Source organism: Periophthalmus magnuspinnatus, chromosome 19 (assembly GCF_009829125.3).
Source record: "Periophthalmus magnuspinnatus isolate fPerMag1 chromosome 19, fPerMag1.2.pri, whole genome shotgun sequence".
NCBI classification, from domain to species: Eukaryota; Metazoa; Chordata; class Actinopteri; order Gobiiformes; family Gobiidae; genus Periophthalmus; species Periophthalmus magnuspinnatus.
Genome location: NC_047144.1, coordinates 2387948 through 2410080, shown reverse-complemented (window position 1 = coordinate 2410080; position 22133 = coordinate 2387948). Strand labels below are relative to the sequence as shown.

The 22133-nt window shown below is 41.2% G+C and overlaps 1 protein-coding gene across 1 annotated transcript in view; it reads left to right on the top strand.

Annotated features, from left to right (window-relative positions):
- LOC117386979 (protein FAM53B-like) overlaps positions 1 to 22133 on the top strand; it is a 37447-nt gene that overhangs the window by 4634 nt on the left and 10680 nt on the right. Inside the window, exons 2-3 of the mRNA XM_033984366.2 lie at positions 15087 to 15314; positions 15439 to 15493. Coding sequence (XP_033840257.1) covers positions 15225 to 15314; positions 15439 to 15493 — 145 coding nt within the window. The 5' untranslated portion in view covers positions 15087 to 15224. The remainder of the gene's footprint in view (positions 1 to 15086; positions 15315 to 15438; positions 15494 to 22133) is intronic.

Here is a 22133-nt window from a genome sequence, read left to right as displayed (position 1 = left end):
TTAAACACACTTTAAACACTTTAAATACACTTTAAACACACTTTAAACACTTTAAACACACTTTAAACACTAAACACACTTTAAACAGACTTTAAACACTTTAAACACACTTTAAACACTAAACACACTTTAAACACTTTAAACACACTTTAAACACTAAACACACTTTAAACAGACTTTAAACACTTTAAACACACTTTAAACACTAAACACACTTTAAACACACTTTAAACACTTTAAACACACTTTAAACACTAAACACACTTTAAACAGACTTTAAACACTTTAAACACTTTAAACACACTTTAAACACTAAACACACTTTAAACACACTTTAAACACACTTTAAACACTTTAAATACACTTTAAACACATTTTAAACACTCTTTAAACACATTTTAGATATAATTTAAATACACTTTAAACAGACTTTAAACAGACTAAACACATTTTAGATACACTTTAAACACACTTTAAACACACTTTAAACACTTTAAACACACTTTAAACACACTTTAAACACACTTTAAACACACTTTAAACACACTTTTACCAGTGTTGCCCAACTTCTGTGAGCACATCACTGTAACTCTGACTCAACTTAACCACAGCTCTGTCTCTGACTTTGTTAACTCTGACTCAGGCCGTGTCGGGCCGCGTGGGTCCGGGCCGCGTGGGTCCGGGCCGTGTGGGTCCGGGCCAGGCCGTGTGGGTCCGGGCCGTGTGGGTCCGGGCCAGGCCGTGTGGTCCGGGCCGTGTGGGTCCGGGCCGTGTGGGTCCGGGCCGTGTCGGTCCGGGCCGTGTGGGTCCGGGCCAGGCCGTGTGGTCCGGGCCGTGTGGGTCCAGGCCGTGTCGGTCCGGGCCGTGTTGGTCCGGGCCGTGTGGGTCCGGGCCGTGTCGGTCCGGGCCGTGTCGGTCCGGGCCGTGTCGGTCCGGGCCGTGTGGGTCCGGGCCGTGTCGGTCCGGGCCGTGTGAGTCCGGGCCGTGTGGGTCCGGGCCGTGTGAGTCCGGGCCGTGTGGGTCCGGGCCAGGCCGTGTGGTCCGGGCCGTGTGGGTCCGGGCCGTGTCGGTCCGGGCCGTGTGGGTCCGGGCCGTGTCGGTCCGGGCCGTGTGGGTCCGGGCCGTGTGGGTCCGGGCCGTGTCGGTCCGGGCCGTGTGGGTCCGGGCCGTGTGGGTCCAGGCCGTGTGGGTCCGGGCCGTGTGGGTCCGGGCCGTGTGGGTCCGGGCCGCGTGGGTCCGGGCCGTGTCGGGCCGTGTGGGTCCGGGCCGTGTGGGTCCGGGCCGTGTGGGTCCGGGCCGTGTGGGTCCGGGCCGTGTGGGTCCGGGCCGTGTCGGGCCGTGTGGGTCCAGGCCGTGTGGGTCCGGGCCGTGTCAGGCCGTGTGGGTCCGGGCCGTGTGGGTCCGGGCCAGGCCGTGTGGGTCCGGGCCGTGTGGGTCCGGGCCGTGTGGGTCCGGGCCGTGTGGGTCCGGGCCGTGTGGGTCCGGGCCGTGTGGGTCCAGGCCGTGTCGGTCCGGGCCGTGTGGGTCCGGGCCGTGTGGGTCCGGGCCAGGCCGTGTGGGTCCGGGCCAGGCCGTGTGGGTCCGGGCCGTGTGGGTCCGGGCCGTGTGGGTCCGGGCCGTGTGGGTCCGGGCCGTGTGGGTCCGGGCCGTGTCGGGCCGTGTGGGTCCGGGCCGTGTGGGTCCGGGCCGTGTGGGTCCGGGCCGTGTGGGTCCGGGCCGTGTGGGTCCGGGCCGTGTGGGTCCGGGCCGTGTGGGTCCGGGCCGTGTGGGTCCGGGCCGTGTGGGTCCTGGTTTGTTCTTTGTTCATGTAAAGTGCAGCAGCTGCTCAGACTTTGGCTCAGGTCCAGACCCCCATAATTCACTCCTCTGCATCTCTCTCTCTCTCTCTGTCTCCTTCTTCTCACTCTCTTGCTCTCTCTCTCGTCTTTACTCCTCTCTCCCTCTTCTCTTTTTCTTCTCTTTTCAGTAGCTCTTCGTGTTTGGACCAGAGTTTTCTGTGGCCAAACTCTGAGCTGTTGTTTTAATCAGAGCAGAGGCTCAGGCTGCACAGGCCCTGAGCTCCTGGAAAAGAGACTGGAGGCACAGTGGAGTTTAAGTACAGCACAGAGAGAGGGGCAGGTAGTGCTCCACCTGTGGGAGGGGCAGGTAGTGCTCCACCTGTGGGAGGGGCAGGTAGTGCTCCACCTGCGGGAGGGGCAGGTAGTGCTCCACCTGTGGGGGGGGCAGGTAGTGCTCCACCTGTGGGAGGGGCAGTGAGTGCTCCACCTGTGGGAGGGGCAGTGAGTGCTCCACCTGTGGGAGGTCCCTCTCCCTCTCCTCCCACTCTTTCTCTTATACATTCTCCTCTATGGTCAACAGAATGAGTGTCTCTCTCTCTCTCTCTCTCTCTCTCTCTCTCCCTTCAATACATTCTCCTCTCTTGTCTCTGCAGAGTGAGCATGTCTCTCTCCTCTCTCTTTCTCTCTTTCTGCAGAGTGTGAGTGTCTCTCCTCTCCCCCTCTTTCTCTCTCTCTTATGCTGTCTCTTCTCTTCTCTCTCTACAGAGTGAGTCTCTCTCTTCTTTCTCTGCAGAGTGAGTGTACTGAGCGTGTCTCTCTCTTCTCTTCTCTCTCTGCAGAGTGAGTCTCTCTCTTCTCTCTCTGCAGAGTGAGTCTCTTCTCTTCTCTCTCTGCAGAGTGAGTCTCTCTCTCCTCTCTCTGCAGAGTGAGTCTCTCTCTCCTCTCTCTGCAGAGTGAGTCTCTCTCTTCTCTTCTCTCTCTGCAGACTGAGTCTCTCTCTTTCTCTCTGCAGAGTGTACTGATCGTGTGCAGTGAGTTTCGTCATAAATCTTCTTCTCGTGTCTCTGTCCCAGCAGCTGCTCCTCTGGACGAGGAGGGAGCTGCTGGACGAGTTCACAAAAGGTCAAAGACACTGAGGAGTTAAAATAAATATTCAAGATTCAAGATTTTATTGTTATAGAACAACAACAAAAAGACTTTTAGAGCAAATGGCACAGTTTTGATGTAAAGTGCAAAGAGAGTCACGAGGATCATTTTTCACACCTTGATTTCACAAACTTCTTCTTCTTGTTCTTCTTCTTCTTGTTGTTCTTCTTCTTCTTTAATGGTCTTTTCTTGTGGCCGCCATTTTGAAACTTCTGGTTATTTAATGTTTAACAATGGATTTCTTCAACCAATACTAAAATGTTGTTGTTGCCGATAACTGATATTTCCTGATGTCAGTATTAATTTAAAGTTATTGTAAAGTTCATGATGTCACTTTTCACTCGTAAAACTAATAACAAAATGTATTTATCTGAATATCATAGTATCATAGCAAATCCAGACCGATCTCTGTGTATTTTTTACACAGACGGCCTCAGTCTGGTCTCTACTCCCTCATGGGTCTCATTATTTTGAACAAAATCAAGCTTCTCAGACGCAGAGACGGGGCTTGACATTTTTGGTTGGAGGAGCTGTGGGGGTTGTAAGTTCTTCAATGGGGGGCGCTCACGTAACTGAACATGTTTATTTAGAGCCTTAAATGGACGCAAATGCTCCTCTTGCGTCCACCACGTTGGCGTCGCCGTCTTAATCCAGGTGAAAGTGATTTAGGAAAACTAAGACGGAATTCTGTTTTGTTGTATTCTCATTTTGAACTCTCTGGTTTGTGTTTGAACATTTTTAGTTGAGATTAGATGTGATATGAAAGGGGAGGAGCAAGAATCTTTGGGAGAACATTGGCTATTCTGACGGCGCCGCCCCTGCTCAGATGAACACAATTTGCTGCTTCGCTCATTGATTCTGCAGAAATCCTCCATGTTTTTCAGCCCCTGTGTTATATTTTCCCTTTTTTTTTCTCCTTCTTTTCATACGCAGCCATATTTGTTTCGATACTGACGGACCGTGCCGCTCCCTGATTGGCCGATCCACCTGTCAATCACGCCCACCTGATTTTCGTGGCGATAGATTCACCTGTGACCGGACTCACAGCTTCGGAAAGTATTGACGAACTGTGTATTCTGGCTCCCAGGATAAGGGTTGTGTAAACGTCGCTAAATTAGGTTCAAATTAGTGCCGTTGCCGTGGCGATTAACTAACGTAAAACTAAATATGAAGTCTTTCGGGTCGCTAAAAAGTCCTCAAAATGTTTCTTATGTAACAGGAGCGCTGAAATCCTCGATGAAAACCACGCATTAGCCCAGTGTGTCAGACGTCTGCGTAGCATGTAGCGGTTAGCACGTCCGCCGTCGCTCTGAGCAGCAGCTGTTCTCCGCGCATACCTCGGATTAGCATTAGCATTAGCTCTAATTGTTCCGCAGACACAAAGCCCCCTGATCCTTACATAACGGGGCCTCAGTGGATTACACCGTGTGAGGAGTCTGGGGGAGCGGCGCTAATTGGAGCACGGCGCTAAACAACGGCTAAGCTAAAGCGTTCGGACGAGACTGGACGGTCATTTACATGTTTTAGGAATTCTGTCGTTAGCATTAGAACGACTGGAAAAATATGTAAATGGAGTTTTGTTTTTGTTTTTTTCTGACAAGCTTTGGGATTGTTTATGATTTATGTTTTAAAAATAAGATTCTGTTCAAAGTTTCACATTTTAAACACAACCAGAAGAATCGACAAAACGACAAACGAATCCAAGTTAGCAGTTTTTACGCAGAATAAGAGAGACTAGGGGTGTGCAAAAATATCGAAATGTTGATATATGTATCGGTATCGCGGGCTGCTGTATCGATATATTGTAAGAGTATTTTTTTAAATATATTTTACCAAATTATTCCGTCACGGCGCTACATTTGTGTGGCTCGTTTAGAGTCAAAAAACGTATTTATGCAGAACATTTGACCTTTGATTCACTGTTTTGATGATTAAAACAGGTTTATTTCATATTAACGTTGGTTTAACAAACACTTTTAGCGTCACAGTTGTGGTTTAATTGATATTTTGCGATCGTTCAGTGTCGTTAAACTGCACATGTCCCTGTGTAAATGTAACCGTGGAGCTGGTATTAGCTGTGGATGAAAAATACTGGACGATGTAACAGTCTGATGTGTTTCTAGTTGGTAAAAATGCAAAAAAAAAAATGCAAAAAAAAGCACTTTATTGTGTTTATTCATCTTCAATAAACGGAAGACAAATAAATGAAAAAAAATTCAATTAATATTCTTTTTTTTTTTTTTTTACTTGGGGTTGATCATTAAGTGTCGACCTTTATTTTCTCACTGAATCGTCTCGAATTGATTTGAAATATATCGTATCGTACTGTATCGAATCGACAGTGCACTTTATCGAGGTGTGTATCGTATCGGCAACTTCTTAATGATAGAGACACGGGGAGGGCATCTGACACACGGGGGAGGATCAGTTCAGAACACTTTCGTCGACGTCTCCAGCCCTTAGCGTAGAGTTAGCGTTTTGTTTTACATTTCCAAACCACATGTTGTTTGCAGTTCGCATTAGACACTGTGGAACTTTCCCGGAGTGTCAGCTGCCACCTGCTTGTCTCCGTGGAGATGTAAATGCTCCGCCTGGAATGTTCTACAGTGTGGCATTAAACTGCTCGGTCTCGTCTTCCTCACGTCACTGCTGTTGCTTCACATAGGCTCGTGGGGAGTGTTAAAGGGCGATGTATTGGCGTCTTATCAGTATCGGCGATAAGAGAGTCGTTATCCATCTGATAGCCAGATGTTAGCTTAGATGCTATATTTTTTTTAGGCCGGTCTTGTCCGCAAATGTGTCAGAACAAACGAAACAAGTAAAAAATGGAAGCTAAAGAGCAATGAAGCTAAAACTATGTCTGTACGTTTACACATTTATGCAGCAAATTAACGTATAAAGCAGATACCACGGACTGTAGATATATAAATGGATGGCGCTAACCTGCTAGCCACCGCTTTCGAACGTGGTCCTTTTTAGCTCTGGCTCCAGTTCACTTTCTATTGAAAAACCGCGGTCTTAAATGTTTGTATTAACGTGCTACGTGATCCTGGGGCTTTTATTTAGCTATTTTCGTCCCTAAATTGACAAATAAACATTAATAACAGACCAATCAGGCGCCTTCTTTTCGTGAGGTTGCCCCCGCTAGCGTTAGCAACAGGTCAAACCAAACCAGCGGTGCGCGTGCGAAGAGGCGAGGACCTTATTGGCGCTTTGGTTTCACGCGTCGATTCCCAAATATAGTCCCTAGTTGCAGGTTAGCCGCTAGTAACTGCTATGCTAACCTCGATGAGCTTCGTTTGACTGGAGCTGAACGCCGTGGGTGACGTCACACTCGCTTAATCCACTTCTTTACACACTTTACGGCAGACACGCACATTTTGTTATGAATTTTACATTGAAAAGTAAATCCTGATCCTTTGCAGCAACATCTCGCTGGTGGTGTTCTACATGCGTCTCTATGGTGGAATGTTCAGCAGTCACCATGGAGACACAATGCACACATTAGCAAAGGCGAGGCAAGTTTATTTGTACAGCACAGTTTGCACACAAGGTAATTCAGAGTGCGTTACAGACGAAGAAAAACATTAAAATCACAACACAACAAATCAAAACGCGGCGAAAAAAGTTTTAAAATCGTCTGAAAAGTCAAGAAAAAATACAAAATGGATTTAAAAAGCACATTTTCAGGAGCCTGTGATCAATCTGAGCATTTGTGGACCTGTTTAGGAGTTTGAGTTTCAACAAAAAAACAAAACGTGAGAGCGGCTAACTAAAAAAACTGTTGGCTAATGCTAATGCTAGCTTGTGACTGTGATGTTATTCAAGAGACTTGTTTAACAACCTCCTGAGACCCGAGCTCCTGCAGGACTTTATTTGCAAAAACTGTTAAGAGCTTGAACACATATATTTTGTGTAAAAAACAAAATGAGAAACAATTGTGCCTCTAGGAACAATGTGTCTCATTTGTGCTGCTGACAGGAGCAGGAAGATATATGACTTTAAATAAAAATAAAAATTAGATAAAAAAAAAAAAATATATACATATATTTTTTTAAATAATGAAATGATTTTTAAATATTATAATAATAATAATGATAGTAATAATAAAACAAATAAAAATACTAAAATATAAAATCAAATAAAAAATAAATACAATAAAAATAAATATAAATTAAAATACAATTAAAAAATCTAATAAAATAAAATCTAATAAAAATCAAATCAAATTAAAAAAATAATAAAATAAAAATAAATAAATAAATATTATAAACTCTTAGAAATATTCAAAATTGAACATGTTCTTGTTTTTCTAAAAATTTGCACTGTGGCCTAAACAACCCAAAAGGTCATTATTCGGAGGTTATTCGAGAGACTTGTTTAACAGCACAAATCCGCTCATCTGTTGTAGCTCCAACTGATTGAGCTTCTCTCCCGACAGATTGTGTTAAAACAGAGCTCAGATTAAAGTCTAACTCATACAGAGCAGTGCCTCCAGTTAGCGTCACAGCTCCAGGTAACGCTGACGACAAAGCGTGTGGAAAAAGCCTCGTTTTAACCTGTGAGACCTGTGTGTTTTTATGACCCGGCCCTGGCAGCAGAGCAACGGCATCGGCATCGTTTATTAAAATATGGTTTGGATCAGTTACAGATAAAGAGGAAGTAACGCGGGAATAGTTCAGCGGGGCGCGGCTCCGTTCTGCTCGAGTGCGGCGGAAACCGGAGCGGACCGGTCAGAACGGCGCTCTATCGGGAAGTTCAACTGATAACGGACTTAGATTAATATCACAGAAACAATATAACTGTGATAGCTCAGTGCGCGGCTGGAGTACGCTATTAGCACTGATGGTAGCGCTCGCTGTAATCGATACCCAGATGCTAGCGTTGGCGCGATACTAAAATGTTCAAACTCGATTCCGATACTAAGGAAAAGAACTTATGAATTTATGAAGAAGTGGACTGAGTAAGTGTGACGTCACCCACAGCGTTCAGCTCGAAAATGAAGCTCGTCGAGGCTAGCATAGCACTTATAGCGGTGAATTTGGAGCCGTGAGTATCATAGCAACCAAAGAGCCAATCAGGAGCGAGGCTGTTTTAAGGTAATGCCCCTTCCCGCTCGCACCGGTGGTTTAGAAGCGAGCAGGCGCTTAGCAACGCTGTCAATCAAACCTGTTGCTAATGCTAACGGGAGCGACCGCAGGGAAAGAAGGCGCCTGATTTGTCTGTTATTAATGTTTATATCTTGATTTACGGACAGGAAAGTGAAAAAAAAATAGCAGGATCATGTAGAGCGGGTTAATACGAACATACGAACAAAAAAAAAAGGTCAAGTTTAACTTCAAAAGCGCAGAGAGACCCCTAGTGGATGAATATTGAACTAAAATGGTAGTGACAAGATGGATGACGACATTGTTTTGTTGAGCTGGAAAAGTACGCTAACAAAATCGTCTTTTCAACAAACAAGCGGTTGGTAAAATTGTAGTTTTTTTTGTTAATCTTTTTAGTAACAGCTTGCAGAATGTCTAGACCACATGTGTCAAACTCAAGGCCCGGGGGCCAAATGCGGCCCGCCGTATCATTTTATGTGGCCCGCGACAAGGTAAATTTAAATGTATGTCATGTTAAAATGTCAGTTTATCAGAAGTTACGCAGTTACACAGACGGATTTTTTATATCTTTGCAAATTTGACACGAACCATTTTGCTGATGTGGCCCTCGGTGAAATTGAGTTTGACGCCCCTGGTCTAGGCGTACGTTTTATATTCTTTTTGGCTAAATTATTTTCTTAAACGGCCTAATTTGGTCCTGATCTGGGTGATGGTTTTTCAATAGAAAGTGAATCGGAGTCAGAGTCGACGGAGCCGGAAGCGCGACCGTGATCACTTCCTGTTTGGAACGCCGCGGCTAGCAGGTTAGCTATGTCCATTTATATAAACAGTCTAAATAGGATCTGGAATAGACTCGATACCGATTCCGATACCGCGATGATAATAATAAAAAACATGATAGAATGTGATTTTACACATTAAATGGCAGTATTTTGATGAGTATCTAGCTTCGATACTAGCTTTAGCACATATTAGCATCTGCTTTTCGATACTTTTGACGACCCTAACCTCCAGGTAACCACTCGTCGATCTGAACAGGTGACTTAAGGGCAGGGTACTTTGCCAACAACCTCATTTGACGCAGTATTTCTAACGGCTTTTGTTCTATCTCTGATCGTAACCGGAGCATTGCCCCGTCCAAACCTCAGATAGGGTTTTATCTTCAGCGCCGCAGTGTCGGACATGACGGCTCGAAACGCCATATCTCTCCAACGTGACCACACTGCAAACCGTCAAGCGTCTATAAAATGAGATAATGTGACCAAAATGTCCTGTATTTTTGGATTATTTTTGAGAAATTGACAGGAATAAACAGGGAGATTATGGCTTTGATTTGGTTTATTTTGTTTCGTTAAAGGTCCTAAAAATGGATTTAACCTCCTGAGACCCGAGCTCTTGCAGGACTTTATTTGCAAAAACTGTTAAGAGCTTGAACACATATATTTTGTGTAAAAAAACAAAATGAGAAACAATTGTGCCTCTAGGAACAATGTGTCTCATTTGTGCTGCTGACAGGAGCAGGAAGATATATGACTTTAAATAAAAATAAAAATTAGATAAAAAATAAATAAATAAATAAATAAAATTAAATTAAAATACAATAAAAAAATTAAATTAAAATAATAAAACAAATAAAAATACAAAAATATAAAAATCTAATTAAAAATAAATACAATAAAAATAAATACAAATTAAATAAATTAAATTACAATTAAAAAAATCTAATAAGAAAATCAAATCAAATAAAAAAAATAATAAAATAAAAATGAAAAAATAAAAAAAATATTCTACACATGAAATATTCAAAATTGAACATGTTCTTGTTGCCGTTCTTCTAAAAATTTGCACTGTGGCCTAAACAACCCAAAAGGTGTCCACAGATGAGGACACCGGGTCTCAGGAGGTTAAGTCGTGTTCTGACGCTGTTGCCTCCTCAAAAACAGACCGAACAGAAGCTCAAAATGCCGTTTACATGTTCCTCTATGAGTCAGACCCAAACTGCGCTCACAAGACCTCACCTGCAGGGGGAGTTCATGCAAAAACAGCTATTTATGCTTTCTGCTATTCTAAATACACACTAATGCACATTTCGGTCGACTCAGACTCCACCGGCCGATTATTCAACTGAACGACCCCACAGCCTTAAATATTTGTCCAGGAAATTAATACTTAGAGGCATTTTATGAATTAAATCGATTAAAAAAAGTCTTAGAAACATGGCGTCTGTGAATGGGGCTTGTCGACTTGAAATTATAATTTGGTTTATCTAGTTTTATTCTAAATGTTACACTTAGACATGGGACGATGTTCAAATTTGGCGTCACGATTGTCATGGCCGACGTAATAATTAACAATTATATAACGATAATGATATAATAATGAAATGTTATGGATATGAATCATTACAATTTAAATATTATGAGTAGATTCCATATTTAAACAAAATGATTTTACTGTTTCTCATCTCATCTCCCATAAACATAAGAATTAAGACAGCACGATACTGGAAAGTTTTGCGATATTGATATGACGATTACGAACTGTGATATCGATGTTATTGTGATGTTTTAATCGACTATTTGAGTCAATCAATTATAATAAAACAAACTAATTACGTGCTTTTTAATGTGTAATTTTATTCACTTTTTTACGGAAGTTGCTGTGGGTGCTGCTGTTGTCATTTGGGTTGTGTTGTTTTATTTTTTTTATTTTATTTTATGAAGCGGCTGATCTTGACAGTAAATTTGTTGTATATGGACTACAGAGACGTTATTTTTTATTTATTTATTTATTTTAATTCATTAATTAATTATTTATTTATTTTTTATTTATTCATTTATTTTATTTTATGAAGCGGCTGATCTTGACAGTAAATTAGTTGTATATGGACTACAGAGCCGTTATTTTTAATTAATTAATTAATTTTTTATTTTATTTTATCTTACTTATTTTTTATTTATTAATTTTATTTTATGATTAAAATATTATTTTATTTTTTATTTTATCTTATTTTTTATTTATTTTATTTTATTGAATGAAGCGGCTGATCTTGACAGTAAATTTGTTGTATATGGACTATAGAGCCGCTATTTTTTATTTATTTATTTATTTATTTTTTATTAATTAATTAATTTATTATTTATTAATTTATTATTTACTAATTTATTTTGTATATATTAATTTATTTTATGACGCGGCTGATCTTGACAGTAAATTAGTTGTATATGGACTACAGAGTCGTTATTTTTAATTAATTAATTTTTTTTTTATTTTATTTTATCTTACTTATTTTTTATTTATTTATTTTATTTTATGATTAAAATATTATTATTTAATTTTTTATTTTATTTTATTGTATGAATCGCTGATCTTGACAGTAAATGAGCTGTATATGGACTCCAGACTCGTTTTAAAGCCTCAGAGAATCGGCGCAGCGTTGATTTGTTGTTGCACAGAGACACCGAACACGTGACTTTACACAAAAAATTTCTCTAATTCATATAAAATTTTAGCATTGAAACTTTTCCCAAATTCTCTATTGAAAGAAACGGGATTTCCACAAAACCTGAAGCGCCGCCACAAAGAAAACACGGTTTATTTCCATTTAAAAGATGCGTAGTTTTATACTGTTTCCTAAACTGCAGACGCTTGGACCGGTTAAAGCGGCTGTGACGTCGTGGGTGTGTTTAATCTGGCCGCTCCACAGATCAGATTTGAACCGTGAGACGTGAGACTCTGAAGATAATGGAGATCCGTCTGACACGCTTAAACGACGCGAGCTCCTGCAGTGTGACGTACAAGGGTCAGTTATGTCAAAGTGTAAATTATGTCGAGTGTAAAAGCTCGTGTGCACTTCTGTACCTCACATGGAGCTGGAGTGACTCTGTTTGGTCCATTTCTTCAGTTGTTCTTGTGTCTTTTGTTGTGTCATGTCTGTATTTTAATGCAGATTTACCCAAAAGGAGCGGAAATAAAAGAAAACCTGGTAAAAATAAATAAAAAATAGGGTCCAGGACTTACTAGGTACATACAGTGGGGCTTGATTGGTAATTACGGTGGTACTTTCTGTGGTACTTTGGCTGGTAATTATACTGACACGTACCAGTACTTCATACATCTAATGATAGCATATACTTTAATATTGTGTACTAAATCTTTTTTCTTCCAACTGCAATAACACCACCACTTTACCACATCACTGCAGCGCTCCCTCGTTTATCTAAAAATAACCCGCAATAAACCAAATCCGTGAAGTATCAGCTTTATTTTTTACAATTGTTCTATATCAGGCCCACATCGGCAAAATGGCTGCTCTCAAAGGGCTAAACGTAAAATAAATCCAACTACTTTTTAAACTTATTAATCAACTGTTTGTGTATTTATTACTCACTCGAGTTACAAATGTTGCATATGCATTTGACTAGATGTAAAAATATGACTAACTGCGTATCTCCTGGTAAAAATGGCATTTTAAGTCCATCATACCTTTTAATTTACCCTATCGAGGGCCACATAAAGTGATGTGGAGGGCCGCATTTGGCACGGGGGCCTTGAGTTTGACATATGTGTTCTATCTGTTTTTGTCTGTAAAACCCCTCACCACACACTTTATACACTTTTCTCACACAGGTGTTAACATTTTCTCACGTTTCTCTCTCGTTTAAACTCTCTCAAAGTTCAAACCTTCGTAGATTAAAAAAAAATAAGTGCAGATTTATAGAACGAAACCAAATACGACTGAGCTTTTAAAAATACTGTGACAAATTTAACTTTAATGATCAATCTACGAGGTGAGGAATGATTAACGGTGACTCAGGCGTGTTTCACAGTTCCTCTGACCCCGCCTCTTCGTCCTGGCGTCGCTGTAATGTCCCGTAATGTTGTTTTTCCTGCAGTCGCTGATCCTCAAAGCTAAAGCCGACTCCATCCGCACCATCGTCTTTTTACTCCTTGTTCAAACTTATCGCTGCTGTCGTCCTTTTGTTATTTTCCTCCTTCTTTTTGTCACAAACCGAAGATTCATTTATTCCGTTACGGCGCCCCCTACAGCCGCGGAACTTCTACCTTCAGCGTGTCCGGAAGTCCAACTTTTTCCGCGATGGTTAGCGTCTTCCGCGGGCTTTCGGCGCCTTTGTCGGTGCGGAACGTTTCATCGACTTCGTGGGTTTCTGTCGGGGAGGAAACTCGCAAATGTACAGCACTTCAGAGTCACACTGCGATTGAACACGCACTGAAAAAAAACGTGAACCGCGACATAGCGATGGACCACCGTGTACCACTCACCAGATATCACTGTAACTACTTCTCCTACCGCTATAAGTACCACAAAGTACTGCTATATTAGTTATACCGTGTACGTCCCAAAGCCAAAGTACAAGTACGTATCAGTGTAATTACCAGAAAAAGTACAACCACAGGAACTACCACCGTAAAGTACCTGAAAAAGTCCCGGACTCTGTTTTAAAGTGCTACCGAAAACCTAAACCTTTAATTTACAGAAACTACGGAGACAAAACCAGGACTAAATCAAGACTAATGTTGGATTTAATCAGAAAAATCATGAATAAAAACAGCTTTTTAATCATTCTTTTTAAAAAACTGTGTATTTTTGGTGCTGCGATATATGAACTATGTTGCGATATCGATACTTTTTTTCGATATATTGTGCAGGAATTAATGAATTATTCTTAAAATTCTAAATGTTTTGGATGTTTTGAAATGCCAGACCTGTTTTTTTGAATCTCTACCATCGTGTTTTCACTCTGCTTCGTGAGTTCTGGGGTTTTTGTCCATTTTAAGTTCTGTTTTTTCTGCAGACGTGGAAGTGAAATTATCGTTGACCAGTTCAAACAGCCCTGAGGAAGTTACCAAAGAGAATACGTTTAATCAGCTGTTTTGGTTCTATCTTTTCTGTGAATTGTGTTAAGTTTAGCACTAAATGTACAGTTGTAGTCAGTGGGCGATTAAATTTTTGGTTCAGGGGGGTCTGAGGGTCTTCTCCCAGGAAATTCTGCAGAAAAGAGATGTATTTTCACATAATTTGGAGGGTTTTGCGTGAGATTTTATCGGTCAAATCGGTCTGGATCTTATAATATTTTGCCCCAAATCACTAGATATTCAACAGACCTGCTAATGTTTCAAAGAAAGTTCATATTTTTTTCAGTTCTGTTAGATTGTCGTTGTGTTTAAAGTCGCGTGGAGCTTACAAAATAAAAATCGCATCTTTATTCACCTTTTTTAAAATCTCAGCCACCCTTTTTTTGCACCACAGTTGGAGAACCGCTGCTCTAAACTAACGTTCACATTTTTTTTGGCACGTTTAGCTTTTAGCATGTTCATGGTGACGTCCTGCGTAAAGGTTTTTTAGTTAAAGTTTGGGTTTTGCCTTGAACAAACTAAATGTAGAAGCAAAAGTGACTAGTAAAAGCCGAAGTTAAAGACGTTTAGCTTCAGTTCTGGTCAGATTTCTGCTGGACACTGCCTTATATCTGTCTAAACAGCTTTTGTTTACAGTCCATTCAACCTTTAATGGCCCTACTGTCTCGTCATATTGTTCTCTTTGTTTCCTTTGTTTGCTTTGGGTCTGAGGATGTGTAAAAGTGACTAGATCAGTGAAGTTATTGCTTCAGTCACCTCAGTTTGACGAAGTGTTTACTTATTATTTAAAATTTGTGTTGTTCCGATGCTTTTTTTTGGGTTTCTTTTTAATCTAATCCGATACGATACTTGACCTTTGTGTACTCACCGATACCGATACCAGTCCGATACCACACACACATGAAGAAGTACATTAAAGCTGCTCAGTTTTGTTACAGTACAAGTAAAAACGTAACTGTAGTTAAAGTTTCTCTGACAATTTAGTCTCAAAATTCATTTATTCTACAGATTCAGACGTAAACTGGTCCTGATGATGATGATTTGTGTTGATTTAAATCTCTTTCACTTTCCTCATTGTTCACTTTGTGCCACAAAACGAGGATAAAAACAGCGAGGCCCGTGAAAACGCCTCCTCCTCGAGCGCACGGATCGTTACGCGTTTGTTTTGTCGTTGCAGAGTCTGAGACGACGACTAAGCCGCTTTGACGACGAGGACTAAACCACTTTCCCGGACAAGTTTGAAGCGGGAACTTTCTTAAAAAAACATGGATTATTTTGGTTGTTTTGGACCAGTTTGTGAAACCGTGGAAACGACATGTGTTTGGAGATGGTGATTATTGGAAAGAAACCCCTCGACAAGAAGATCAACGAAGATGTAACCTCCAAAAGCAGCAGTTTGGGACCGGTGAGTGTTTAAACTAGTGTGACTGTGGCAGAGTGGTTAGCCTCCTGTATCCCTGCGGTGTGTCAGATGCCCTCCCTGATGTCGTCTCTAATAGTTACTAAAAGGTGAGTTCTTGTGTCGACAGATCCCAGCCCAGACCATGAGCCAAGGCACGGCCCTGTTCTCCTGTGGACTCATGGGTAAGACACACTTTTATTACGTTAAAGGTGCACTACGTAACTTTTCTGTCTCTATGGAGATGTTATTTCCCACAGTATGAGAGTAAACATCTATTTTGGATGTATTAAGTGATACAGGATGTTATGTTATGCTTAACATTTGGGTGGAGTTTATAGTTTTACTTCCTGGTGGCACAGGGAGAGCAGATGTGACATTTGAAGCAACTATAATGTAAACAAGAGCCTAAATTTCACTAGAATTATGGTTAGATTCGTCAAAATAGACAAACCTTTATTTTGTTAAATGGAGCTTTCTCGAGTAAAATGGCGTCTGTTACATTCAGGTCCGTTTTCGTCGAGGGCCTTTGGATGTTTTGTTTTCCCTGTGTCTTTGTGAACGCTGCAGATCAGGTTTAGAGAGTGACTTCAGTGGATTTATTACATAAAACCATCAAAGGAGGTGATCGGCTCTGCGGCGTGTCGGGGAGTGACCAGCCTTTATGCAGCCGGTGCGTCCGGCATAATTAACCTCCTGAGACCTGGCGTCCTCATATGTGGACAACGCGTTTTTGGCTCCTCTAGGCCACAGTGCAAATTATTAGATGAAGAATAACAGCAACAAGAACAGCAGCAATGTAAATATATTATATATATTAGTTTTTAACAGTTTAGAGTGTTTAGAATATTTTATTTAAATTTTTTTGTTTTTCTTCCTGTTCCTGTCTCTTCACATGAGACACATTTTTCCAAGAGGCACAATTGTTGTTTCTCATTTTGTTTTTACTCAGGACAAATGTTGCTGTTTTCAGGGTCTTAATAAATAGTTTTTGCAAATCATTATTCAAATGTTTTATCAAAATGAGTAAAATATCACATATGAGGACATTTGATTTACATAATTTTTTCTCAGAAACTACATAATGTAAAAAGATAATTGTTTGTATTTAGACTCAGCCCAAATAACAAAGAGAAATGAATAAAGCGACGCAAGAGCTCGGGTCTCAGGAGGTTAAGTTGCCGCTAGTTTGTGGCTGACGTCTTTCTACTTTTTCCGGATAATGATGTTACGTCATGATTGGTTGACACTGCACATCAAAAGCAAAAATTCTGCTTTTTTCAGTTCTGGCGTCTGACAAACAGAGCGTCTGATGTTTGAACGCTGAAGACGCCCGTGTCAACGCCAGATTCAGGCGGATGCTTGAAAATGCGACGCAAAAACACAGGTCGACGGTGCGATTCCGGCTCTTTCAGATAAATGCCGCTGTGTCGTTGAGCGGTTCTTTGATGTAAAACTTCGAGCCTTGAAGATGTAAAAATGCTGTATAAAAGAGTTAAAGAGTCAAGACGTAACATCTGATTTATAATTTGAAGTTAATGTGAAGAACGAAACACGAAATAATGAACAAACCGAAACTAAATCACACCTGAAGAAGAAACACAAATGTTCAGATCATTTCTTATTGTTACATGAAGCTCAAGTTGCTGCTACTTCAATAAAAATATGACTCAAGTAGGAGTAAAAGTATGCTGCAGAAAAGTACTATGAAAAGTACAGTTCCTTTTAAAAGTTACTCAAGTCAGTGTAACCGAGTACTGTGTGTGCACGACCGGTCAAACGTCTGGACGCACCTTTATTTTTACTACTTTCTATATTTTATGTACAGATGAGATTAAATAGACTAATTATGTAGCAGAGAAAAAAAACTAGTAAATATTTTTGGACAAAGCAAAAGGCTGAGAATATAAGATACAAATATTCGTCTTTACTACATAATCCCAAATGTCTTACTTCACACATTTGACGTCTTCTGTTTGTTTATTAAAAGTATAAAGTAGTAAAAATAGAGTCTCGTCGATGGTTTTACTGTCGTTCGTTCTGTCGTTCGTGACTCGCGGTTCTTTTGCTGTTTGCGCTGAAGCTGAATTAGCGTCTCTATTTATTCCTCTGAGAAAAACGCAGATTTCCTGGTTGAGTCGCGGCGTTCGGTCACACTCTGTAAACACAAACAGCTCGTATGTTTCACTCTGATCTCGCATTAGTCTGGGGCGTTTAAAAAATCCACCGTCTCCAATCGAAATCTTCACGTTTTTATCGTTTATTTGATCCGTGTCTCTGTGCGTTAGAAACGTCGCAGTTTATTAAATCGGATCTATTCCTTTAAGCGCGTTGCAGCTGTTTCTGTCATTTTTCCTCTGAAGTTCTATTTAAAGTGATTCATGTTTGACTAATCTTTTATTTCCTGTTTTCAAGACGTCATCCCCCTGACCTGCTCCGCGGGGACACGCCCACTGCGACGTACACACAGCGTTCTCGTATTTTTAACGTATATAAGTCGTTTTTTACATAAGTGTTGTGATTTTAAATGTCCAGATTATAACTTTATGATCCGCAGACTTTAAATTTGTCACGATTTGGTCATAAACTCGTCCTGTTTATTCATTCACCGCCTGGAACTACAGGAAATATGTTTATGATTGTGAATAAATGGCTCTCCAAGTTCAGTGAAAGTTTAAAGAGGAGGTATTTACATCTGTGGGGTATTAAAAAGGAGGTATTTACATCTGTGGGGTATTAAAGAGGAGGTATTTACCTCTGTGGGGTATTAAAGAGGAGGTATTTACTTCTGTGGGGTATTAAAGAGGAGGTATTTACCACTGTGGGGTATTAAAGAGGAGGTATTTACTTCTGTGGGGTATTAAAGAGGAGGTATTTACATCTGTGGGGTATTAAAGAGGAAGTATTTACATCTGTGGGGTATTAAAGAGGAGGTATTTACCTCTGTGGGGTATTAAAGAGGAAGTATTTACATCTGTGGGGTATTAAAGAGGAGGTATTTACTTTTATGGGGTATTAAAGAGGAGGTATTTACTTCTCTGGGGTATTAAAGAGGAGGTATTTACTTTTATGAGGTATTAAAGAGGAGGCATTTACTTCTGTGGGGTATTAAAGAGGGGGTATTTACTTTTATGAGATATTAAAGAGGAGGTATTTACTTTTATGGGGTATTAAAGAGGAGGTATTTACTTCTATGGGGTATTAAAGAGGAGGTATTTACTTCTGTGGGGTATTAAAGAGGGGGTATTTACTTTTATGAGGTATTAAAGAGGAGGTATTTACTTCTCTGGGGTATTAAAGAGGAGGTATTTACTTTTATGGGGTATTAAAGAGGAGGTATTTACTTCTGTGGGGTATTAAAGAGGGGGTATTTACTTTTATGAGGTATTAAAGAGGAGGTATTTACTTCTCTGGGGTATTAAAGAGGAGGTATTTACTTTTATGGGGTATTAAAGAGGAGGTATTTACTTCTGTGGGGTATTAAAGAGGAGGTATTTACTTCTATGACGTATTAAAGAGGAGGTATTTACTTCTGTGGGGTATTAAAGAGGAGGTATTTACTTCTGTGGGGTATTAAAGAGGAGGTATTTACTTCTGTGGGGTATTATTGTTTTTAAAATGCTACATTCACCCAAAACAACATATTAACATATTTAATTAGTTTCACTTTTATATTTGACGCTCTCTGTGCTAAGTCGCTCCCCGTTCAGAGCACAATCACAACACAATCAGCTGCATCGCACTAATGAAACTACTGCACATTGAGTCAGGTTTGTGAAGTCGTAGTGCACAGTTTTGTGTCATGTTTTTGTATATTTATGGAGGATTGTCACGTGGGAGCGTGGGTGATGTAGACTTGTGGGCGGAGCCTCGTACAGAATCTCACAGCTAAACATAATGAAGCGTTCAAATAGGGCCCAGGACAGATCTCTAGATTGCTCAAACATACACGGATGACATTTAAAACCTCTTCAGGCGTGTTTGTGATGAAGGAAACAGCGTTAGAACACGGAAAAATCAATTTTACATAAAAAAAAAAAAAAAAAAACTTTAAAGCTGCACTGTGTAACTTTTGTGCAACACGGGGGATCCGCCTCTTGCTTGTCTCCATGGAGATGCTTTTGCTTTGCCTGGAATGTCCCACAGTGCTGCGTGAAACTAACTTAACTTACCGACTTATGTATCTCCATGGACTTAAGCAGGCGACGCAAACCAGGCCGAGTTACAGGTCAGATCTGTGGAGAGGCGAGCCCAGTCACAGTAGGAAGAACCTAAACCATGTCTTCATTAGAACTAAAGCAGAACTAAACCAGGACTAAACGAGACCAGCTGTAAACGTAACGTGATATTTACACAAAAAGAGGGTACACAGGTTTTTTTAGTTTTCATTTAGGAAACGCTTTTTTTTTTTACTTTCTTTTTTTTTTAAACTGTATCTGAAAAGCAGTTCTGTTCATAATCTTTCCTCATGTCTCACTTTTGTATTTACTGTTATAGCGCCCCCCGGTGGCCATTAGGCGGAAAATATCTTTAAATTTGTTCAAAGTGTGGGGAAAAAAGTAGCGGCTTATAGTCCGAAATTTACAGGTACAGGACTAAACCGGAGTAAAACCAGATCTGAGGACGGAGGCGCGGGGCGAGCGCGGCGGGGCGAGCGCGGCGGGGCGAGTGCGGCGGAGCGAGCGCGGCGGGGCGAGTGCAGCTGAGCGAGCCGCACTGCTTTCGTTTTGACTCGTTTGTTTCGTGGAGTAAATCGTTGGCCAGTTCAGATACAGTTCAGTGGAGTTAGACCTTTGTGGTTTCCAGGGCTGAACCGTCAGACGCGGCGCTCGAGTTTCGACGAGCTGCAGATGAAGGTGCAGACTGAGGTTGAGCGTTTTGCACGTCTGCAGACTCACGGCTGCTGCTTTCAAACAGGTTCTCAAGAGCTGCACCAAAAAAAACAAAAAAAAAAAAAACAATCATAGACGAGATGAGACCCATGTTCCACTTCAGATTTTGTGGTTTGTGGTTAGTGTGATATTTTCGTCGCCTAAAATGAAAAATGTGACTGAATCTTGACAAAAAATAATAAATAAACTTAAAACTCGGGACTCAGGACTAAAGAGAACTAGTCCTGTTCCATGTTGGAAACTCTTTGCCAAGTTTGAGTTCTAAGGTAGACTTGGTTTAGTTCTCATTTAGTCCTGGTTTTGTTCTCGTTTAGTCCTAGTTCAGTCCTGGTCTAGTCCTGATCTAGTCCTGATTTAGTTCTTGTTTAGTCCTGATTTAGTCCTGGTTCAGTCCTGATATAGTCCTGATCTAGTCCGGGTTTAGTCCTGGTTTAGTTCTTGTTTAATCCTGGTTTAGTCCCAGTGTTAGTGATCGTGAAAGTCTGAATTCACCATTGGACTAATTCAAAACCAATGAATCAGATAAACTAAACCAGGTCTAAACCAGGACTAAACCAGGACTAAACCAGGTCTAAACCAGGTCTAAACCAGGTCTAAACCAGGTCTAAACCAGGACTAAACCAGGTCTAAACCAGGTCTAAACCAGGACTAAACCAGGTCTAAACCAGGTCTAAACCAGGTCTAAACCAGGTCTAAACCAGGACTAAACCAGGTCTAAACCAGGTCTAAACCAGGTCTAAACCAGGTCTAAACCAGTACTAAACCAGGTCTAAACCAGGACTAAACCAGGACTAAACCAGGTCTAAACCAGGTCTAAACCAGGTCTAAACCAGGTCTAAACCAGGTCTAAACCAGGACTAAACCAGGTCTAAACCAGGTCTAAACCAGGACTAAACCAGGTCTAAACCAGGTCTAAACCAGGTCTAAACCAGGTCTAAACCAGGACTAAACCAGGTCTAAACCAGGTCTAAACCAGGTCTAAACCAGTACTAAACCAGGTCTAAACCAGGACTAAACCAGGACTAAACCAGGTCTAAACCAGGTCTAAACCAGGTCTAAACCAGGTCTAAACCAGGACTAAACCAGGTCTAAACCAGGTCTAAACCAGGTCTAAACCAGTACTAAACCAGGTCTAAACCAGGACTAAACCAGGTCTAAACCAGGTCTAAACCAGGTCTAAACCAGGTCTAAACCAGGACTAAACCAGGTCTAAACCAGGTCTAAACCAGGACTAAACCAGGACTAAACCAGGTCTAAACCAGGTCTAAACCAGGTCTAAACCAGGACTAAACCAGGTCTAAACCAGGACTAAACCAGGTCTAAACCAGGTCTAAACCAGGTCTAAACCAGGACTAAACCAGGTCTAAACCAGGTCTAAACCAGGTCTAAACCAGGACTAAACCAGGTCTAAACCAGGTCTAAACCAGGACTAAACCAGGACTAAACCAGGTCTAAACCAGGTCTAAACCAGGTCTAAACCAGGTCTAAACCAGGTCTAAACCAGGACTAAACCAGGTCTAAACCAGGTCTAAACCAGGACTAAACCAGGTCTAAACCAGGTCTAAACCAGGTCTAAACCAGGTCTAAACCAGGACTAAACCAGGTCTAAACCAGGTCTAAACCAGGTCTAAACCAGTACTAAACCAGGTCTAAACCAGGACTAAACCAGGACTAAACCAGGTCTAAACCAGGTCTAAACCAGGTCTAAACCAGGTCTAAACCAGGACTAAACCAGGTCTAAACCAGGTCTAAACCAGGTCTAAACCAGTACTAAACCAGGTCTAAACCAGGACTAAACCAGGTCTAAACCAGGTCTAAACCAGGTCTAAACCAGGTCTAAACCAGGACTAAACCAGGTCTAAACCAGGTCTAAACCAGGACTAAACCAGGACTAAACCAGGTCTAAACCAGGTCTAAACCAGGTCTAAACCAG